The sequence below is a fragment of the Harmonia axyridis genome, chromosome 1 (assembly GCF_914767665.1).
Source record: "Harmonia axyridis chromosome 1, icHarAxyr1.1, whole genome shotgun sequence".
NCBI classification, from domain to species: Eukaryota; Metazoa; Arthropoda; class Insecta; order Coleoptera; family Coccinellidae; genus Harmonia; species Harmonia axyridis.
Genome location: NC_059501.1, coordinates 34322972 through 34341179, shown reverse-complemented (window position 1 = coordinate 34341179; position 18208 = coordinate 34322972). Strand labels below are relative to the sequence as shown.

At 31.8% G+C, this 18208-nt stretch overlaps 1 protein-coding gene across 1 annotated transcript; it reads left to right on the top strand.

Moving 5' to 3' along the window:
• The first annotated feature begins 3277 nt into the window (after positions 1–3277).
• Positions 3278–17987, top strand: LOC123671492 (CLIP domain-containing serine protease 2-like). The gene is made up of 7 exons (XM_045605365.1): positions 3278–3527; positions 6752–7006; positions 8877–9008; positions 10066–10174; positions 14199–14398; positions 15335–15468; positions 17678–17987. Exons 1-7 carry the CDS (start codon positions 3458–3460, stop codon positions 17963–17965), a joined length of 1188 nt encoding a protein of 395 aa, XP_045461321.1. The 5' UTR covers positions 3278–3457; the 3' UTR covers positions 17966–17987.
• The last annotated feature ends 221 nt before the right edge of the window (positions 17988–18208 follow it).

Genomic DNA, 18208 nt, shown 5'->3' with positions numbered 1-18208 from the left:
GGAAAATTATCTAAAATAAATTGTACCTACTATTGTGACAGTTCCTGCGACATTTACATTCACTATTACACTATCCTGATAGTACTATCACCGTGAAAATGAGCCATAAGTTCTTTTTTCATGAAATTTCACGAAAATAATGAAGTAGAAAAAAATGTTTATTTCTGCCTCATTTTATTTGGAGCAGCCTCTTTCACCGAATAATATAACGATAATGAATGCTATATTGAATGTATACAAATTCCTTCATCTAAAAAAAAGAAAAAAATCATTCCAATCTTATTCTATTCATTATATTGTGTCAGATATTTTCATTTCAAAGTTATAAAGATGAAATTTTATCCGGTATCTGTGAGATCTTTTAATAATATATAAAATATACATGGCCACAATTAAGTGAATATGTGGTAATTGCTCAGGTAATTGGTAATGGATTTTCAAACTTAACTTTGTTGTGGCCGGTATAAAGCTGGCAAATAGAGATGTATGCAATAATGCAAATCCTTAGAACATTAATAATCTATCTATATTCTAAGTGCAAATCATAGATGTCACTTCGACTGCAAACGCCGAGTTTATAAATCCGAGGAAGGTAGGCTTACATAATTGCACATGAAATTGTATTGCATTATCTGAAGAAGAACATATTGTGTGTTACATTCGAAATAAGTAAGCAGTAGTCATAGTTTTGATCCCTTCCATAGTTCCATATGATAAAATTTCTATGTATTCTGAATAACATAGATCTCGTATCTGCCTGTTGGTCCGTCTAGAGTGAGCAGAAATAATTTTGACGTTAATTCTTTCTTATCCGATTTAAATTAAATTTTCAAACATATGCAATCAAGGTTTTAGATTCAATTCTAATTTCAAGTTCAGATGGGAGATCCATTTACGCTTGCGATAACAAAATTACTAAAACCTCAATAACTGACGTCTTCCTTTTGAGGCTTAACCAGGGCCGCCGCCAGACATTTTGGCGCCCCGGCAAAATAAAATTTTGCTGCCCTGCTTTGCCTAATTCATCTGAATTTTCTTTGAAGGAGCCTCTGTTATTCTCATAAGGCATCATTTCAATTTTATATGAAATTGTATTTTCAACTTAAAATGATCTTGTCAAATTTATCAAAGGACGTTTTGTCGATTTCCTCAAAAATGTCAGGCATACTTAAAAGTACGACGCTCTATAAGTTCAAAGGTAAAAACCGACGTAGGTCTTAAAGGTGCATTTTAGTACCTATTGATAACTATAAATAATAGTTGGGAGCTCCTATTCCTATTTTTACTACCGAATCTTTGGATGATATTATCAACATTCAGACTGCTGCAAATGTCCCTCTCTTCTATCATTCTAAATCTTATCTAATCTTTCACCCTTCTGAGGTTCCACTCATATTTTTCGGTTATTCAGGATATACTTTTATATTTATAATATTCGCGAGGGGGGCCATCACCCCTATGGCTGGTGGAACTGCTTGCAACCGATTATCTATTTGTTATCTAGGTATATCCACCCAGGGCCGCCGCCAGGTTCGGCAAACCGGATATTTGACCGGACCGCTAAGTCAGTTAATAAAACAAGACATACTTTTTGACATAAAATGTATTTTTAGTAAATACTACTCATTGTAGTAAAATAATAAAATTACCAAGAGCAATTTTTTTCAATCGAATATAAAAATACTTTAGAGGTCCTAAAATGCACCTTCAAGAGATGGAATAGGTGCTCTCAACCAGCAAAAATACAAATGGGTAATAAAATCTACCTTTAAGTTCTAATTTTTCTACTATAGAGAGCCGTACTTTTGAACAATTCAGGACGTTTTTTGATGAAATCGACAAACGTCCATGGATTAATTTGACAAGGTGATTTTAAATTGAAGTATACGTTTTCATATGAAATTGAAAAGATGCCTGGGAGGAAGAACAGAGGCCCCTTCAAAGAAAATCCAGATAAAAAAGGCAAAGTAGGGCGGCAACATCTTATTTTGCCAGGGCGCCAAAATGTCTAGCGGCAGCCCTGTATCCACCAACAAAATAGATCTGATGGCTTACTATTCTAACCTTATGCTACTTGCAAGCAACATTTCCTGAATATAGCAGACATGTTCTCTGGCAAAACGTCAATAACTTTTCTGAACTTAGACAGTCAATGATTTCGATAAACCAATTGAACGAAGACACCAAACACTCAAATAATATATTATCCGATTCCTTTGCTAGGAACAAGTGTGTATTTGAAGGTTAATCTTCAATAAATTTGGTTCAATATTTCATGTGTATTGCTTCTTTGAAACCATAGAAAATTTCAACAGGCTAACAAAAAAAACCCTTATACAGGGATTAGTGAATATGTGCGGCCAACTTCAGGGGGTGACTCTACATAAAAAAATATTGACATGTTGCCACATAACTTTAGTTCGCAATTGCTTCTTAAGGGGTATTGAAGTTTATTTATTGCTCTTAATTTTTTGAAAGAAAAAAATTGTACGCCACTGAAATATTTCAAAATGAAACCATTTTTGAATTGCTCATTCAATTTGAGACAAAAACTATCTAATAATTCATTAAAGAAATTACACGCGTTAAGATGTTTTATTTTTTCAAACGAAAAAAGGCATAGAAGATTTTTTGGTACAAATTGAACAACGAGGAGTTCAAAAATGATTTTTAATTTGAAATATCCCAGTGGCGTACCATTCATTTCTTGCAAAATTTGAGAGCAATAAATGAACTTCCACATCCCTTATCTCGGAATACGATGTATTTTCAAACTGAAGTTTTTTCATGTAGAATCACTCCCTGAAGTTTGTCGCACATATTCACTCCATATTTCCCTTACAACAGATCCGACAGAGATAAAATTTTGCTTGTAGATCTATAATAATAATAATAATTTAAAGATTTATTCAAAATTTCATGTTGACTGCGGTTAGGCCCAGGTCCCCTCGGAACCCTCTGATTACAGCGTTGCTTATAATTATAACTGAAATAACTTTATGCATCATAGCCACATCTCGTTGTCTCTAACAAAGTCATTCTGGTCTGCATAGATGAACAAGCGCCGAAATCACTTAATGGCAAATCAGCGCTATTCACGAATTACTTATTTCACCTTTTAATTCAAGAAACAAGTTTTTCGTTCGGAAAATTTGGTAATGAGAAGTACCTACTTTGAGATTAATTCTTATATATTGATAATAAAAACAAGTAGGTGTTTGGTCGATGAATATTTATCTCCCACCTTTCCGATTTGGATTGGAATATCCACTTCCAACTGCATGGTGATTCCCATAACAGTGGTTACGTTAAACTCTGCGGAGTAGCTTTGATATAATTATTCCAAGGCGGACAAGATATTATTTGTACGACAGCATGGGTCATTGTTTTCTTTGCTGACTGCGGCACTTCTCAAAAAGTGAAATTATAACATTGAGTGATGTGTCAGTGATTTGATATGGCTTTATATTACTCAATTATTATAGATCTTCTATTTCTTCTCTCTCTGAAGGTTTATGTTAGAGCAGGTAAGTCAGTATATCATTATCATAATGTATAATTAGGTAAACACTTCCACATAATTCCATTCGAAAACAAAACCTATTATTCAATCTCTAATAGGTTTTATGATTACTCACATATTCTTTTGAAAAATCTTATTGACAATATATAAGAATATTCAAATAAATCTTCAATTACCACGCATCGTATTTTCAGATCCTATTATGTATTCTGTTTTATACTGATAAAACCATAATATTACGTCATATAGTCATAGTTTATACTTATCAGATGCCCTTTATGATTCGAACTGGAAATTTTTAAAATCGTGTTAAGATTCAATTTTAATCGGCTATTTGTTTTTTTTTTGTGACGACGCTGTTCATTCCTGAGAAAAGACAGGTTAAATTCGATGCAGTTAACGAATTCCCATCTTTCTCTCAACAAAAATAATACCAAATCAAAATTTTGTTCAGTATCAACGTTGAATGAACGAAATGTCAAATTTGTCTTCACTGCACAAATTCAGTTGATGAGTTTTTGATTTGATTATAGCATTTAAACTGACTTTCCGAAACGTTCTGATTAGATTTAACGGTTGCATTCAAATGTTGAAAATAGTTTTGTCAGTCATGCTCTTGCTGAAGGCAATTTTTTCAGTTCCTTTTTAATCCTTTGTTCCCTGAACGGATCTCTTTATCATTTCTTCACAATGTCAGTTATTTTGAAATTTCGAATTGGGAATATGTAGTCCCCCCTGTTCAGAATCATAGAAGATTTTTTTTTTAATAAAATAATTTAATACAAATATTTTCGTTTTGTCTGAAGATGATCTCATTTTGAATTATTCATTATAAACAATGTTACATAATATCCAATTCTGGTTGGAGTCGAACTCATAATATTGATATTATGAATGTTTTAAGTTAAGATTGAGTTGAGTAGGCAGGAGCAAATTGAACAAAATGAACAAAAAATTATAATTTCAATGGTTCGACAATTTTTCACCAACACTGATGTGGTTTCGTTGAGAATGTTACATTTCAATTTAAACAAACTAGAGCTTGTGGTTAAACTTATATAGGTGCCAAAATTTGAAAGTTTACAGAAAAATCCATGAAAACATAATGAAATTTCCAATTTGCCCCCTGGTATTTTTGCACTATCGGAAGATATTCAACAACGGAGATGAATTTGACTCTGTTTATTCATTCGAAAAGAATATTTTGGAAATTATAAACCTATCAGAACAATTTGTCATTGAAATTCAATTATACATCAGAAAATAATAAACTAAAGAAAAATTGTAAAATAGTTTATAGTATTCATCAGTAATTTTGAAACCTTTATGAAAAAAACCTAATGAGCGATAAAGAAAATCTATCTGGAGTCAACAGTTCGATTGGTAATTATTGCCCTAAGGTATACTTTGGACAAGCAGGTAGTTATACCTATAGTTCATTCAGGAATTATTGACATCGAAGAAGGCCTTGAACGTCCAGTCGCGGCTCTATTATGATTACGAAAATTTCACTTAAAATTGCTTTGATTCCATCATGAAAATAACTAGTATAAATTATTTTCATAATTTTATCTCCTAAATTTTTGAAAATATAAATTTGTTCGATAGCGCAAAAATATAGTGGAATGTTTTCACATTTCAAGGAACTCCAATTAAGAGATATCCATTCAAACAAGAGTCGCCTATGAAAGATAGAAGTCCCCATTGAAGATCATTAAAAAATGCATGTTTGTTTCCACTGGAAAATTTTTCAATAATTATTGTATTCTTGATGGGTGCTGGGTACCGGTTTGCAAAATTCTAATCTTATAACTCTAAACGTGCTATATTATCTTATTAGCTGTAGCAGCTGCAATGGAGAAGGAAACAAAAAAAACTTGTTGATAATTTGAATATTGTGACTAAGTTAATGGAATGACAGTGATTCACCTACATACTATTTAAGGCATTTTTGCATGGAATCATTTTCAATTTGTGCATTATATGATTAAATTGCACTCTTTTATTATTTTTGAGTGGTTTAAATCTTTCCTCCCTTTAAAATTCTTGCTTCGGTCTTTTTCCGAAGAATTTTTGAAATTCGTATCTGAGTTGGGAACTAAAAAATCTTGTGCCAATTATCTGCAGAGAAGGTTCAACAGCAGAAATTTTGAATAATTCTCCATTCATAGATTTGTGGTAATCCATATGATCACCAAAGTCAAGTTAAAATCTAGGTAAAAATCCATCAATTGCTCCAGCATTCAAAAAAGTGCACCTTCACCCTTCAATATACTTGCAAACTATTTCGGTTGCTTTCTATAGTCCACTATGAAATCTGAGTGCCATTTTTAAATCTTCAATTTTCATCCTTATAAATAAATTTAAATATATGAAAAATAAATTTTACATTTTGTTGCTAGTATTCTTCGATCAAATTTTCTGAAATTGTAATTGATTAATTAAATGTAATGTTGTCTTTGATTGATTGAAATCTATGTAGGTACTCTTGCCAGTTCAAAAATTATTATGCGAACTGATAAATGAGATGCTTTTGATTTTGGTAGAAATGAAATATATGAGATTACTTTGACATATGTAAATAATTTTAAAGAATGAGGCCATACATTTTTTTAATTCTCCCAGTGGCGACGCTATAGAGGGGTCAGGGAGGGCCCGGGCCCTCCCTAAAATTTTGCTGACACCCCCTAAAATTTGAATTATTAAATCTTAAATTAGCAGAACTATAATTTCGCTTTACTTTGCCCCCCCCCCAAAAAAAAAATCGGCTCCCCCTTGGCCACCCTTGTTTTTGAAAGCTGGCGGTGTCACTGAATTCTCCATACAGCATATATAAGGACTGTATTCTCTGGAAATAAATAGTTATAAATCCCAAAATATTATTCTGAATGGGCAAACAGATGTTAACTTATCCCCCTCATTGAATACGTATATTTCGATATCCTAATCAGCGAATGTCCAATTTATTATGCCTCTTTCAGTTTTCAAGGATTTTCTGTCAACTTTCAAGTTTTGTTATTCATATAAGTTTGATTCAACTATAATTAGCAATGAAATATGAAATGTCGAATTCCTGACGATGCCACATTTTTGGCGAAACAATTGTCGAAACATTTAAATGTGTAGAGATTTGTATTATTTCATTTACTAATGAATTTCCATCAAATTCGAACAGAAGCCCTTAAAATCTTGAATGAGGTTATTTTAGTTCTATTTTCTTGTTTCTAGATCCTCCATGCAGAACGCCAAATAACGACATAGGAGAATGTATTATAATAAAGGAATGTACAGCTTTATACGCCATCCTACAGAAAAGACCACTTTCTTCAGCAGATGCTAATTTTCTCAGACAGTCTCAGTGTGGATTTGTTGGTTTAGTTCCTAAAGTTTGTTGTCCTCCAACGACTTCACCACTACCTACGTTACCAGCGTCAACAAGCAATCCATTTACTAGTATTCCTGTAAATACAGAAGAAACAAATGGTGAGAGAACAATACCACACTATGTACCTACTAGATACTAGATATTGATGCTTCAAGTCAAGGATATACAATACAATGTTGAAATATGTAGGTAATCAGATCAGTTTGAAAATGATGGAAGCGGAGCTGTCTGAAAACTCTGTGCTGAGTGCTCGTGTAAGCACTCAGAGCACCTTTGTGCTCCTGAGCACTATTTTTAACCAGTGCTTAGTACGTCATTTTTCGAAAAAGTTTAGTGCTCAGTAATCCCCAAAAGTAATCCCGAGCACTACAAGGCTCCAGAGCACTTTTATGGATTACTAAGCACTAACTAAAATCTTCTCGGAAACTGAACGTTACATGAAAACATCAAGACATTGCATCATTGTGGATATTGGACTCATTCGAGAGTTTGATTGCTTCAGTTGGTAGAACTATACGTTTTCTATAGAAATGTTGAATTGAAAAATCTTAACAACCAAAAAGTTTCGAGTTTGAGTTCAGATAGCTTTCCAATATGATTAAGTTTTTTTGATGAAACATAATTGTTGTTGAGATTTTTTCTAATTTAATTGCATGTAAAAGTAAACGTTTTCATAATAATTTTGGTATAGAATTTGTATTGATGGTTTCCTCTATTGTTTTCCAAATTTTTTCTCTAAGCAATCGACAAGTTGAGTTACATAATTTAAGAATCTTTTCTTAGTTTATGTTTATCATTCCAAAGTATGATGATTATTTTTTGGACGCATGCTTTTCATTATCATCATCATCAAAAGCCTTTAGGTAATCTGGATATGACAGAAACTAAAGAAATTCAGTGCTGTGTAGCTTAAATGCATAAAGAAAGCATAGGGAAAATTTATTATTTTGAAAAAGAGAATATCATATGAATTTAAAACTTTCAAAAAAGTAAAGGAATGAAGAATTCTATTTTGTATTAAAATCACTTGCCGTCAGGCGAGTCCAAAAGTTATTTAATAATGTTTGAGAGGTCCGAGAAAATTACAATTCCGGGTAATTTCTATTGGTAGCAGATATATGATTGTCCTCTCTAAGATTTTGAATAAGTTCCAAATGATGTTATAGCAGTACCTATTTCAAGGAGTTTTAAGGAGTGTGCACTCGAATGCCCGTAATTTTAATTAACACTTGTCTATCAACTCCTTTTTTCGCCAATGCTGAAATGACAGATGCTCTATGGAAATGGTTTGTTATTTTGTTTTTTTTCGTGCTCATTTCAAGATTTTAGCGAACATTGTTGTCCATTTTGATATTGAAATTATCCCCAAAGGCATGTTTTTGTTTGTCCCCAATTCCTCTCCACCAATTTGTAGTCAACAAGTCTACCGGTTGTAATATTTGTATTTCTCGTATCTTTTCCATAAGTTTTATTCATAAAGTAACGTGACAAACTTTTTTGGGAGTAATATTGGGCAATTAGTTCTACCTATCACTGCCACGCCAAGCAAAAGGTTTGGCGAGGCGTTCTCAAGCTAATTTCGAAGGTCCCCTTTCTGTCTGAGAATTGCGGTGTTTTATTTCGAGATCACTAATGTAATTATCAGTTCAACACCCAGTGCAAAATACACTTTTCTTCTCCATAGTGCATCATGGTGACTCTACCCTAGTGAGGTGGGTTTATATATCCAGCGGTGACGATTTCGATAGTGATCTAGCTCTATAAAATTGTCTGCGAAAAATGTAATTTTCTACTCTTGAAATTTGGGTAGGTATGTTTGATCAAGCATTTATCCTCACTGAATCTCCAAATGTTTCGATTCGTTTATGCCTCGGTTTATGTCAATACCAAATAACAATTGTTTACCCAAATTTTTATTTCATAGGATATAATTTGCTCACAGATGAATCAGTCGAATATGATTTACAGGAGGAGCCGTATCATCAAATTTACTACCCGATAAATTCACTTGTGGCCAAGATACCAATAATAGAATTTTTGGTGGTGAAAAAGCGGAACTAGACGAATTCCCATGGATGGCATTGATAGAATACGAAAAACGTGAGTAGTAGTGAATAAATTGCAATTATTCATTATGTATACCTACATATGTGGTTCTATTATGAATTGACATTTTCTGGATCAATTACCTAAGCATTCACATGTTTAACTTTCATTTTGACATTACAAGTATTACACTTCACTTGATTTGTGGGCCTTAGAAAAAGTTCGTATGTATTTCTATGGAAACTGATCATTTTTTCACTTTATTCGAGGTATGGGCGATATATTGATTTGGCCAATTCACTTCGTGATCTAAAAAACAATCCATACGTCCTTTTTTTTGCTTGTCAAACAATGGACTTCTTCAAGAAATGTTGTACTATAGCCAATTCGTTAACCGGATTTAAATCATATCAAAAATATGTGGGGATGATAGACGAACCCCTCTGTATTAGGAAAGATCTAAAAACTATGATAGTCACAGTCAATTCACGAAGTTCAAGCTGCTTGGGAGGAAATTATTAATTCTTTATTGGAATAACATCTCAATAATACATCCTCTAAAATGAATGTTTTCATTTCATTGTTGATGAAGACGACGACATATAATATTGAGAAAATTATCCTTACTTGTGTAATAATCTATTTCATTTCAACTGAATTCAGATTCATTAATTTGAATAATTGTTCATGATGCTCATTTCAAAAAATCGTGATATATACCGTTAAAAGAATACCTAGTTCAAATCTCGTGAGATGTATTGACAGAAGTGGTATCACCGATTTTAAAATATATTTTTCACATTGCCATGAAGAACGTCTAAATTTGCTTTGCATCTAAATTTTAAAGCTATCTGAATACTTCAGGTATATCAAAAAATGTACATCACGCTTTACAACATTCAATAATAATAATGGAAACAAAAGAATATTTCCAACTCGAAAACATCGAGTTAAAAAAATAGGCTTAATAATATCTCAGGAATTATTCTAAAAATGAATAATTTACGTAGATTGAATGACAAGCGTTTTTCAAAAATCACCTACAATTATAGGTGCTCTCGAAATAGTACTTAGGGAATGATGAATCGTTGATATATTTAACATTTTGCAGCTAACCGCCACAGAGGATTTTATTGTGGTGGAGTTCTAATTAGTAAGAGATACGTTTTAACCGCTTCCCATTGTCTCAAAGGCAAGGATCTCCCGAAAACATGGAAGTTGTAAGTATTAATTATTATAATTCACTCATCAAACATGTTGTAATTTATTAATATATGCGTCTGGAAATTTCCTTAATCTCCGACTGTAGCTTGAAAGAAAAATCAGCATTCCATGATGGAATTAGAAATTATGTATGATTTTTGTCATAAATTAAATCATTGAATATATAAATTCAAAATGATCATTGGAATCATTATTGATCACAATAAATATATGTTGCATGTTTTTCTGGGAACGAGGATTTTGGACATTTTGTGTAGACATTTCTTTCAAGTTATTTTTATTTTCTAGTGAAATAAACTGAAATTTATATCAATCTTAAATGAAAGCAACTGAATTAATCTCATTGGAAGTTTCAATGAAACAATCGCTCGTTGAGTCTAATTCGATTATTTTATTTTTCCGTGCTGTTTCCTAGTCTACCCAAGGTTTTTGGTCTGCGAATTGTTTATTCCGGCTCGGATAATGCATATCAGACCTTGCTTTCTGGTCGTGTCTGTCAGTATGTGTTGGCAAATTCTTGAAACAGGCTTAACTTTCTCTATTCCAATTTAATTTCAATAGACGGTTGCCACCAGGACCGGCAAATCGGACATTTTACCGGGGCGCCAAATTGAAGGGGCGCAAAGTCATTTAATAAAACAAGACATACTTTTTGACACAGAAAAGGTTTCCTCAGTAGTAAAAAAGTAGAATTTCCAAGAGCCAATTTATCTTCAAATCAAATGAGTGCTCTCAACTATAGTTATGAAAATACAAATAGTTACTAAAATGCACATTAACAATCTACGTCGTACCTTCAAACAATTCATTACTTTTTTTGATGAAATATCCTGTACAGGGTGGGCAAATTTCGATGTTTTAGCACTACAACTTTTGAACCAGAGGAGATAGACAAAATCTGGTACCCACTTCTCGATCTCTTTTTCTGAGAAATTAACAAGGGTAGTATTCATTTTTGACCACCTTCTTTTGTTTTCGAGTTATAAGCGAAAATTGGAAAAATGGCGATATCGAAAAACATTTATATCTCCGCCAATACTGATGATAGAGCTCTGAAATTAAAACATTATACAGGCACTTTTTTACGTAAAATCCAGTGGCGTGCTCGTATTTTCAAAAGGGGTTTTAATTACGAAGCTATGACCCAAAGATATGTTTTTTTAAATGGGAACACTAGATTTTTGTGCCATTTTCTGAAAGCTTAATTTTTCCTGATTTCAAAAATATATAACATCGTATGATTCGGATCAATATAAATAATAGAAAATGGCCAAAAACCTCTTTTCACCTTAGAGTCTCAATATTTCTATGGTTTCAACTGTTGATGAACACAGAAAAATTGAGCTTTCTATAACAAGAGCAGTGTCCTTCCGTCAATCTGATTATTTCTATGCTTTTCACTTATTTCTACAAAATTCGAATCTAGATGTGTTTTATAAATTTTTTTATCTAAAAATTGATTTGAAAATAACGGAGAAACCACAAGATCGAATTTTTCAATCGAAAGAGTTGTAATGAGATGCATGTATCAGGAGATCATTTACATAGGTCTCCAGAATCAATACGCACAAGTACCAATCCATTTTAAACAGCATATGAAACAATGCATATCTGATTGAACTCAACATTTTAACTACGAAGGGACAAACAAGAAATAATATTTTACCTAATTATGACAACAATTGCACAATGCACAGTCGACACCTCTTCTCGATATTTCAATAGATGATATTTGAAACTGTGTTCAAGCTACCTAGGAACCTTTTTCCAAGTTCGTTTATCTTTTCGAAACTATTTGTATAAAATGAATATAGATTCGAATTTTGTAGAAATAAGTGAAAAGCATAGAAATAATCAGATTGATGGAAGGACACTGCTCTTGTTAAAGGAAGGCTCATCAACAGTTGAAACCATAGAAATATTGAGACTCTTAAGGAAAAAAAGGTTTTTGACCATTTTCTGTTATTCATTTTGATACGAATCATACGATGTTATATATTTTTGAAATCAGGAAAAATTAAGCTTTCAGAAAATGGCACAAAAATCTAGTGTTCCCATTTAAAAAAACATAACTTTGGGTCATAGCTTCGTAATTAAAAACCCTTTTGAAAATACGAGCACGCCACTGGATTCTACGTAAAAAAGTGCCTGTATAATGTTTTAATTTCAGAGCTCTATCATCAGTATTAGCGGAGATATAAATGTTTTTCGATATCGCCATTTTTCCAATTTTCGCTTATAACTCGAAAACAAAAGAAGGTGGCCAAAAACGAAAACTACCCTTTTTAGTTTCTCAGAAAAAGGGATCGAGAAGTGGGTATCAGATTTTGTCTATCTCCTCTGGTTCAAAAGTTGTAGTGCTAAAACATCGAAATTTGCCCACCCTGTACATTTCACAACGCAATTTCAAGTTCAAAAATACGATTTCATATGAAATTGAAAAAAGCAGATACTATTTATTTTGTTATGTCCTCTTACAATATTTCATTGATCCAGAGACTAAAACGATTTGAAAAAGAACATCTTTGAAGTGTTTCTGATCGTATAGATAATCAAGAATGATGACGAATTGGAACCCCATGTGATCATCATTTGAAATATTAGCAAATATTAGGGACCGTGGTCAAAAGTTTATTTCGATAATTTTCATATGATAAAATGTGGTATGTTGAGTATTTGTTGTTTATATTTCGGTGATTAAATTAGACGGATGTTGAGGTTATGTAGTGGTTATGAAAGAGATAGCTTCCGTTGGAATTTAAAATTACGCGAAATGTTTTAAATTGTCATCTGCTCCTCAAAAATATGAGCAATTATTTTATTACAAATATAAACTGTTTTTTCGCCAATTACCGAGAAGTTACACTTCTCCAAGGGGGCAATTCAAAGTTTCGGGGGGGGGGAGGTGGGGTAAAGTATCTGAACGTTTTGGAAAAATATCAACTTAAGAAATTGCATTTAGAATTTTGAACATGCGACATTTTTGTTAGTGAAGTCGAACGCTAGAACTGACTCTTTAGGCGTCTCCAATTTCCCTCCCAGGGGCACTGCCACCCTAGAAAACTACCTAAAAGACACTCGAGATATCAAGGAGACACAAGTAATGGATATAAATAAATATAATAAAACCACATTTTACACAACGTCCAAGCAGACATAATCTAGATCTGTCCCTATTTTTAGTTAGATAAACAATTATTAATTATATACGTCGAATGAAGAAAAGATTAAAAAAAATGCATCAAAAAAATAATTGGCCCCTGTTTGTTTTGAGTTTTAAAATGTCTTAAACATGCCTAATGCGGTTAGGTTCCAAATATTCAATCCTTTGTGGTATATGAAGAAATCATTGTATGAAATTTGCAATGTATTTTCTATTCAATAGTATTTCTCTATTTCAGTATCTTAATGACTTCATTACAGTTCTAAAAACAGTGCTGTAATGAACTCATTACAGCATCGTTTTCAGTTATATTTTTCGTTTTGTGGTTGTCAATACTGACTTCCAAAGTATTGACGACAAACGTTAATAATTGTCAATATAATATAATTTGGATATAGTAAAATGATTTGCAACATTATTCCCAATTTCTCTCTATTCTTGTGGTATAAAATTGATTTTGTCCGTCATAATTCAAGAATTCAATGCGTAATTGTAAGTTATTTCAAAATTCGAAACGATTCATATTCAAATTCCGTAATCTGTCACATTTCGTCACAATCACACCAACTGCCAAGATACATAACAAAAGTCACTAGGATATATAATATGAATTTTTCATTGAATTTCGAACATTTTTCAAAAATCTTGACTGAAATGCAAAAAATATCGTCTGATACTCGTTGCAGAAAGCAATTCCAACACTCATGCGTTCGAAAACTCGCTTCTTCTTCGTTCGTTTTCGAATTTCGCATCCGTGTCGGAATAGGAGCTCATTCTGCAACTTGTTGTAGAATATACTATTGAAATACGTGTTTAATTCAAAGTGCCTGTCAGATTTGAGTTTTTATATTTTGTAGGGTGAGTGTTCGTTTGGGAGAATATGACACAGAACAAGATAGAGACTGTGTTAATAATGGATTCAACACTGAATGTAGTGATCCAACCGTTAATGTGCCTGTTGAAGAAAGGATAGCCCATGAAAAGTATGATCCAACGGATCTGAACCAGTACCATGACATTGCTTTATTGAGGCTTATAAGAGATGTACAATATACAAGTAAGCAATGATTTTCATTTCTTAGGATTTTTATATTCAGGTCATTCAGACACAATCTCAATTTTCCAAATTCAATATTTGAAGAAATAATCTTTTCTGAAATTATTTATCTGAAGAGTACAAATCTATTTTGTGAAAAAATATGGGAAACACAAACATTAATTTCGCTAATGTGAACCCGATGAAGACGAAATATATACAACGGCGTGACGAGGAAAGGAAGCTGGGACAGAACAAGATTTTTATTTTAGTATTTTATAAATTTGTTTTAGTTAGAGTGAAATTTATTTTAAACAACTGTAAACAGCTATTATAAATAACTCACAGTTTTTCCTAGAGTTTAAACAATCAATGTAATATTTGAATAAACTCTATTCTATTCTATTCTAAATGTCTGTTGAAATGCAGTTGAATCAATTTTTACATATTATGCAATGTCAGTAGATCACGAAACCAAATTGAATTCATAATAATAATAATAATAATAATGCTTTATTTAGTGAAAAAATACTAGTTACAACAGAAATTAATTAATTTTCTCATATGTAGCTTAACTCGATTTTTTTTTGGATGTACAGGGTCTCTATAAATTATAAATACGTAGTAATGATTTCCTTATATGTAGCATCACTTTGTTATTATTTAAATGTTTGAATTCATAAATTATAAATACATAGAAACATCGTAACTTCCTTTTGAAATATTATTAATTAACTTATCACATGTTTAGAAACAATTCTCAAAATTTTAATAAAAATTGTTAATACATAGTTTAAGATTGTCAATCTTGAAATTTCATGTAGAATTTTTTCCAGTATATTTGTTTCCAAGAATAATTCTTTTGACACGTTTTATAAGTAAACTTTCAAAATTGTTGAAATTTCAACTTGAAAACATACTTTTTCAACATTGTCTGAACTGAAAGGCTGTTTTCAGATTATATCAAGCCCATATGTCTGCCACTAGCAGAAGAAGAGAAATCAAAAACATATAATGGAAACAGACTGACAGTAGCAGGTTGGGGTAAAACAGAAAATAGGTCCGAGAGCAATGTAAAATTGAAACTACAGGTATGTCCTTATGAATATTAATAGTAAAAAAATGAGTAAGGCATTGACTTGAATTTAGGAGCTTCTGAGTGCTCGTTTATTCATAAACCACCAAATTATCGAGAAAGAATACTTATTCATAATACAAGTGCAGAAGGCATTGATATTCTTCCACAAAGTCAAAATTATTAGAACGATGTTTCGAACGAATGTTTGAATTATCCTTCTGTACGAGTATGACACCATTTTTTTTCTAATTCACTGAATTTCAATTGAAATTAATGGAATATTTCCAAAAAAATCGTTCAGTGGTTTTGGCGTTGAAAAATGTTGGTTGACGGAACAGTTTTCTGTATCACAAATTTGCAGGATAATTGATAAATCTGTGACAGGAAAGTTCCGAGTACCAACATATAATAATGAAATATAACCATGAAATCTGTGTGAATCTGAGATATTCTCGCACGATTTTGTTGTTCAAGGTATGACAGAATGATCGAATTTGCCACATAATTAGAGAACTACATTTTTTGAATCATTTTCGAATTTGTTGAGTTACCACCTCGAATGGAGTACTTTCGAATAGATTATTCAATTCAAAATTTGATATTATGATCCAATAACAAAATTCTCTGACTTTTCAGGGGTCTCTTAGAGTTAAAAAGAATCAATTTAAGAAATTAGAAAAAAATTAATTAAGAATGAAGAATTGAAAATGAAACTATTGACTGTAAAACCTACTTAAATCTAAAATTACTTATCTATAATTCTTCAAACTTAAAATTTTTATCCAGCAAATCCTCTTCTGTGGTATATACTTCTCTATGTTTATGGAGCTAACCTTTGATCTTCAATGTTCAATGACATCTTCTATTTTTATATTTTCTGCTTTGATATTTTTTGACTTGATTCAAGTGATGTTAACTGTACTATGTTTCATTACTGACTGACCATTTTTGATTAAAAAAAAATCCATAACAAAATGCCCCATAATTTGCTCTTGAACTCATTTCTTTTTTCTTCATCCTCCTGCTGTTTTCTAACATAATTTTGTTGAATTTTTCTCCAGAAATATTCCTTGAATGTTCTGATATTCCTGCCAACCTTTTATATACACTCTGCATTCCATAAATGATTTTGTATTTTTATATTTCTGATCATTTCTTTTAGTACTGCATTACCTCTTTTCGTTTCTTCATCTTGTGTATTTCTTATTTTTTCTTTTGCTTCTCTAATATTTTTTGTGAAAGTTGTCTCCTGTCGTTCAATATTCATTATATTTTCTTTACAAATCTTTATTTCATCCACCAATTTTTCCAACGTTTTATCAATATTTTCTAACTCCTCTTGTGTTTTTTAATTTTTCGTTCAGCATTAATTCTTCTTTCAACTTTTCATCTTGTTCATTTATACCAATTAATTTTTTCATCCATTCTCCTTTCCATTTTTTAAGAATTCCTTCCATTTTATTCTCCAAACTTTTTATATTTTGCTCAATTTCTTCAGTATTTTGTTCTATTTTATTTTGTATGTCATTGCTATCCTATTACATTTCTTTCCTCATGGTCATTAGCAACTCCATAATACTTTATTCATTAATCAATGGATTCCTCATACATTTCTCTTCATTTCTATTCTCTCCTTCGTTTTACTTCTTGTTTCCATATTCCATATTGGCTGCCAAATTGTTATGGATCGTCTATATTGTTTTATATTTTCGAATGGATTATTCAGTTTAGAATTTGATGTTACGATCCAATAACAAAATAATGAATTTTTGACTTTTCGAAATTCTACTAACGTTTCTCGGGTTAAAAAAAAAATCAATTCAAGAAATTAGAAAAAATTTAATCAAGAATGAAGAATTGGAAATGAAACTATTGATTCTAATACCTAATTGAATCTAAAATTACTCATCCATAATTCTTCAATCTTCTAACAAACTTTAAATTTTCATCCAGCAAATTCCCTTCTGTGGTATATACTTCTCCATGTCTATAGAGCTAACCTTTAATCTTAATCTGATTACTTTCAATGTTCAATGACCTCTTCTATTTTTAAATTTTCTGATTTGATATTTAATAATAACTTGATTCAAGTGACGTTAACTGTACTAGGTTTTATTACTGACTGACCATTTTTTATTAAACAAAATCCATAACAATACCTACCCTAAAAATTTCAGTTTAATTATCATAAAAATATCAATAACCTGATTTTCTTAAAATAGGTACCTGTACAGTCCCAGCAAACCTGCAATTCTATTTATAGTGCTGCCAGAGTGACTTTGGGAGAATATCAGATATGTGCAGGAGGAGAGAAAGGAAAAGATTCTTGTAGGGGTGATAGTGGTGGTCCTTTGATGACAATTTCCACCGACAAGGATGGTGAGGTGAACTGGTACGCCGCTGGAGTTGTTTCGTTTGGACCTTCGCCATGCGGGATGGAAGGATGGCCAGGTGTTTACACGAAAGTGTCTAAATATGTGTCTTGGATTGTTAGTAAATTGAAACCATAGTTAATATAATTGATACTTTTTACTTACCTTATTTTCATTTCTTTTGCCGTATTGAAAGTTTGTGTTAAGAGGGAATGGTACCACTTGACTGGTCAGTTCAAAACTTAAAGGGGAATAACTATTCTTGCAGATCACCGATTTGTATGGGGTTTTCTGATAATTTCTTCAAACAATGATCTGAAAGGCAGGGACGGGCTATTTTTAATTTGCGAATGAAAAAACAAACAAAAAAGTTGGTAACTT

Coding starts and splice junctions, on each gene's coding strand:
- LOC123671492 (XM_045605365.1), top strand. CDS start 3,458: ATGGCTTTATATTACTCAATTATTATAGATCTTCTATTTCTTCTCTCT. Junction 7,007..8,876: donor AAATACAGAAGAAACAAATG/GTGAGAGAACAA, acceptor TATGATTTACAG/GAGGAGCCGTATCATCAAAT. Junction 14,399..15,334: donor AAGAGATGTACAATATACAA/GTAAGCAATGAT, acceptor GGCTGTTTTCAG/ATTATATCAAGCCCATATGT.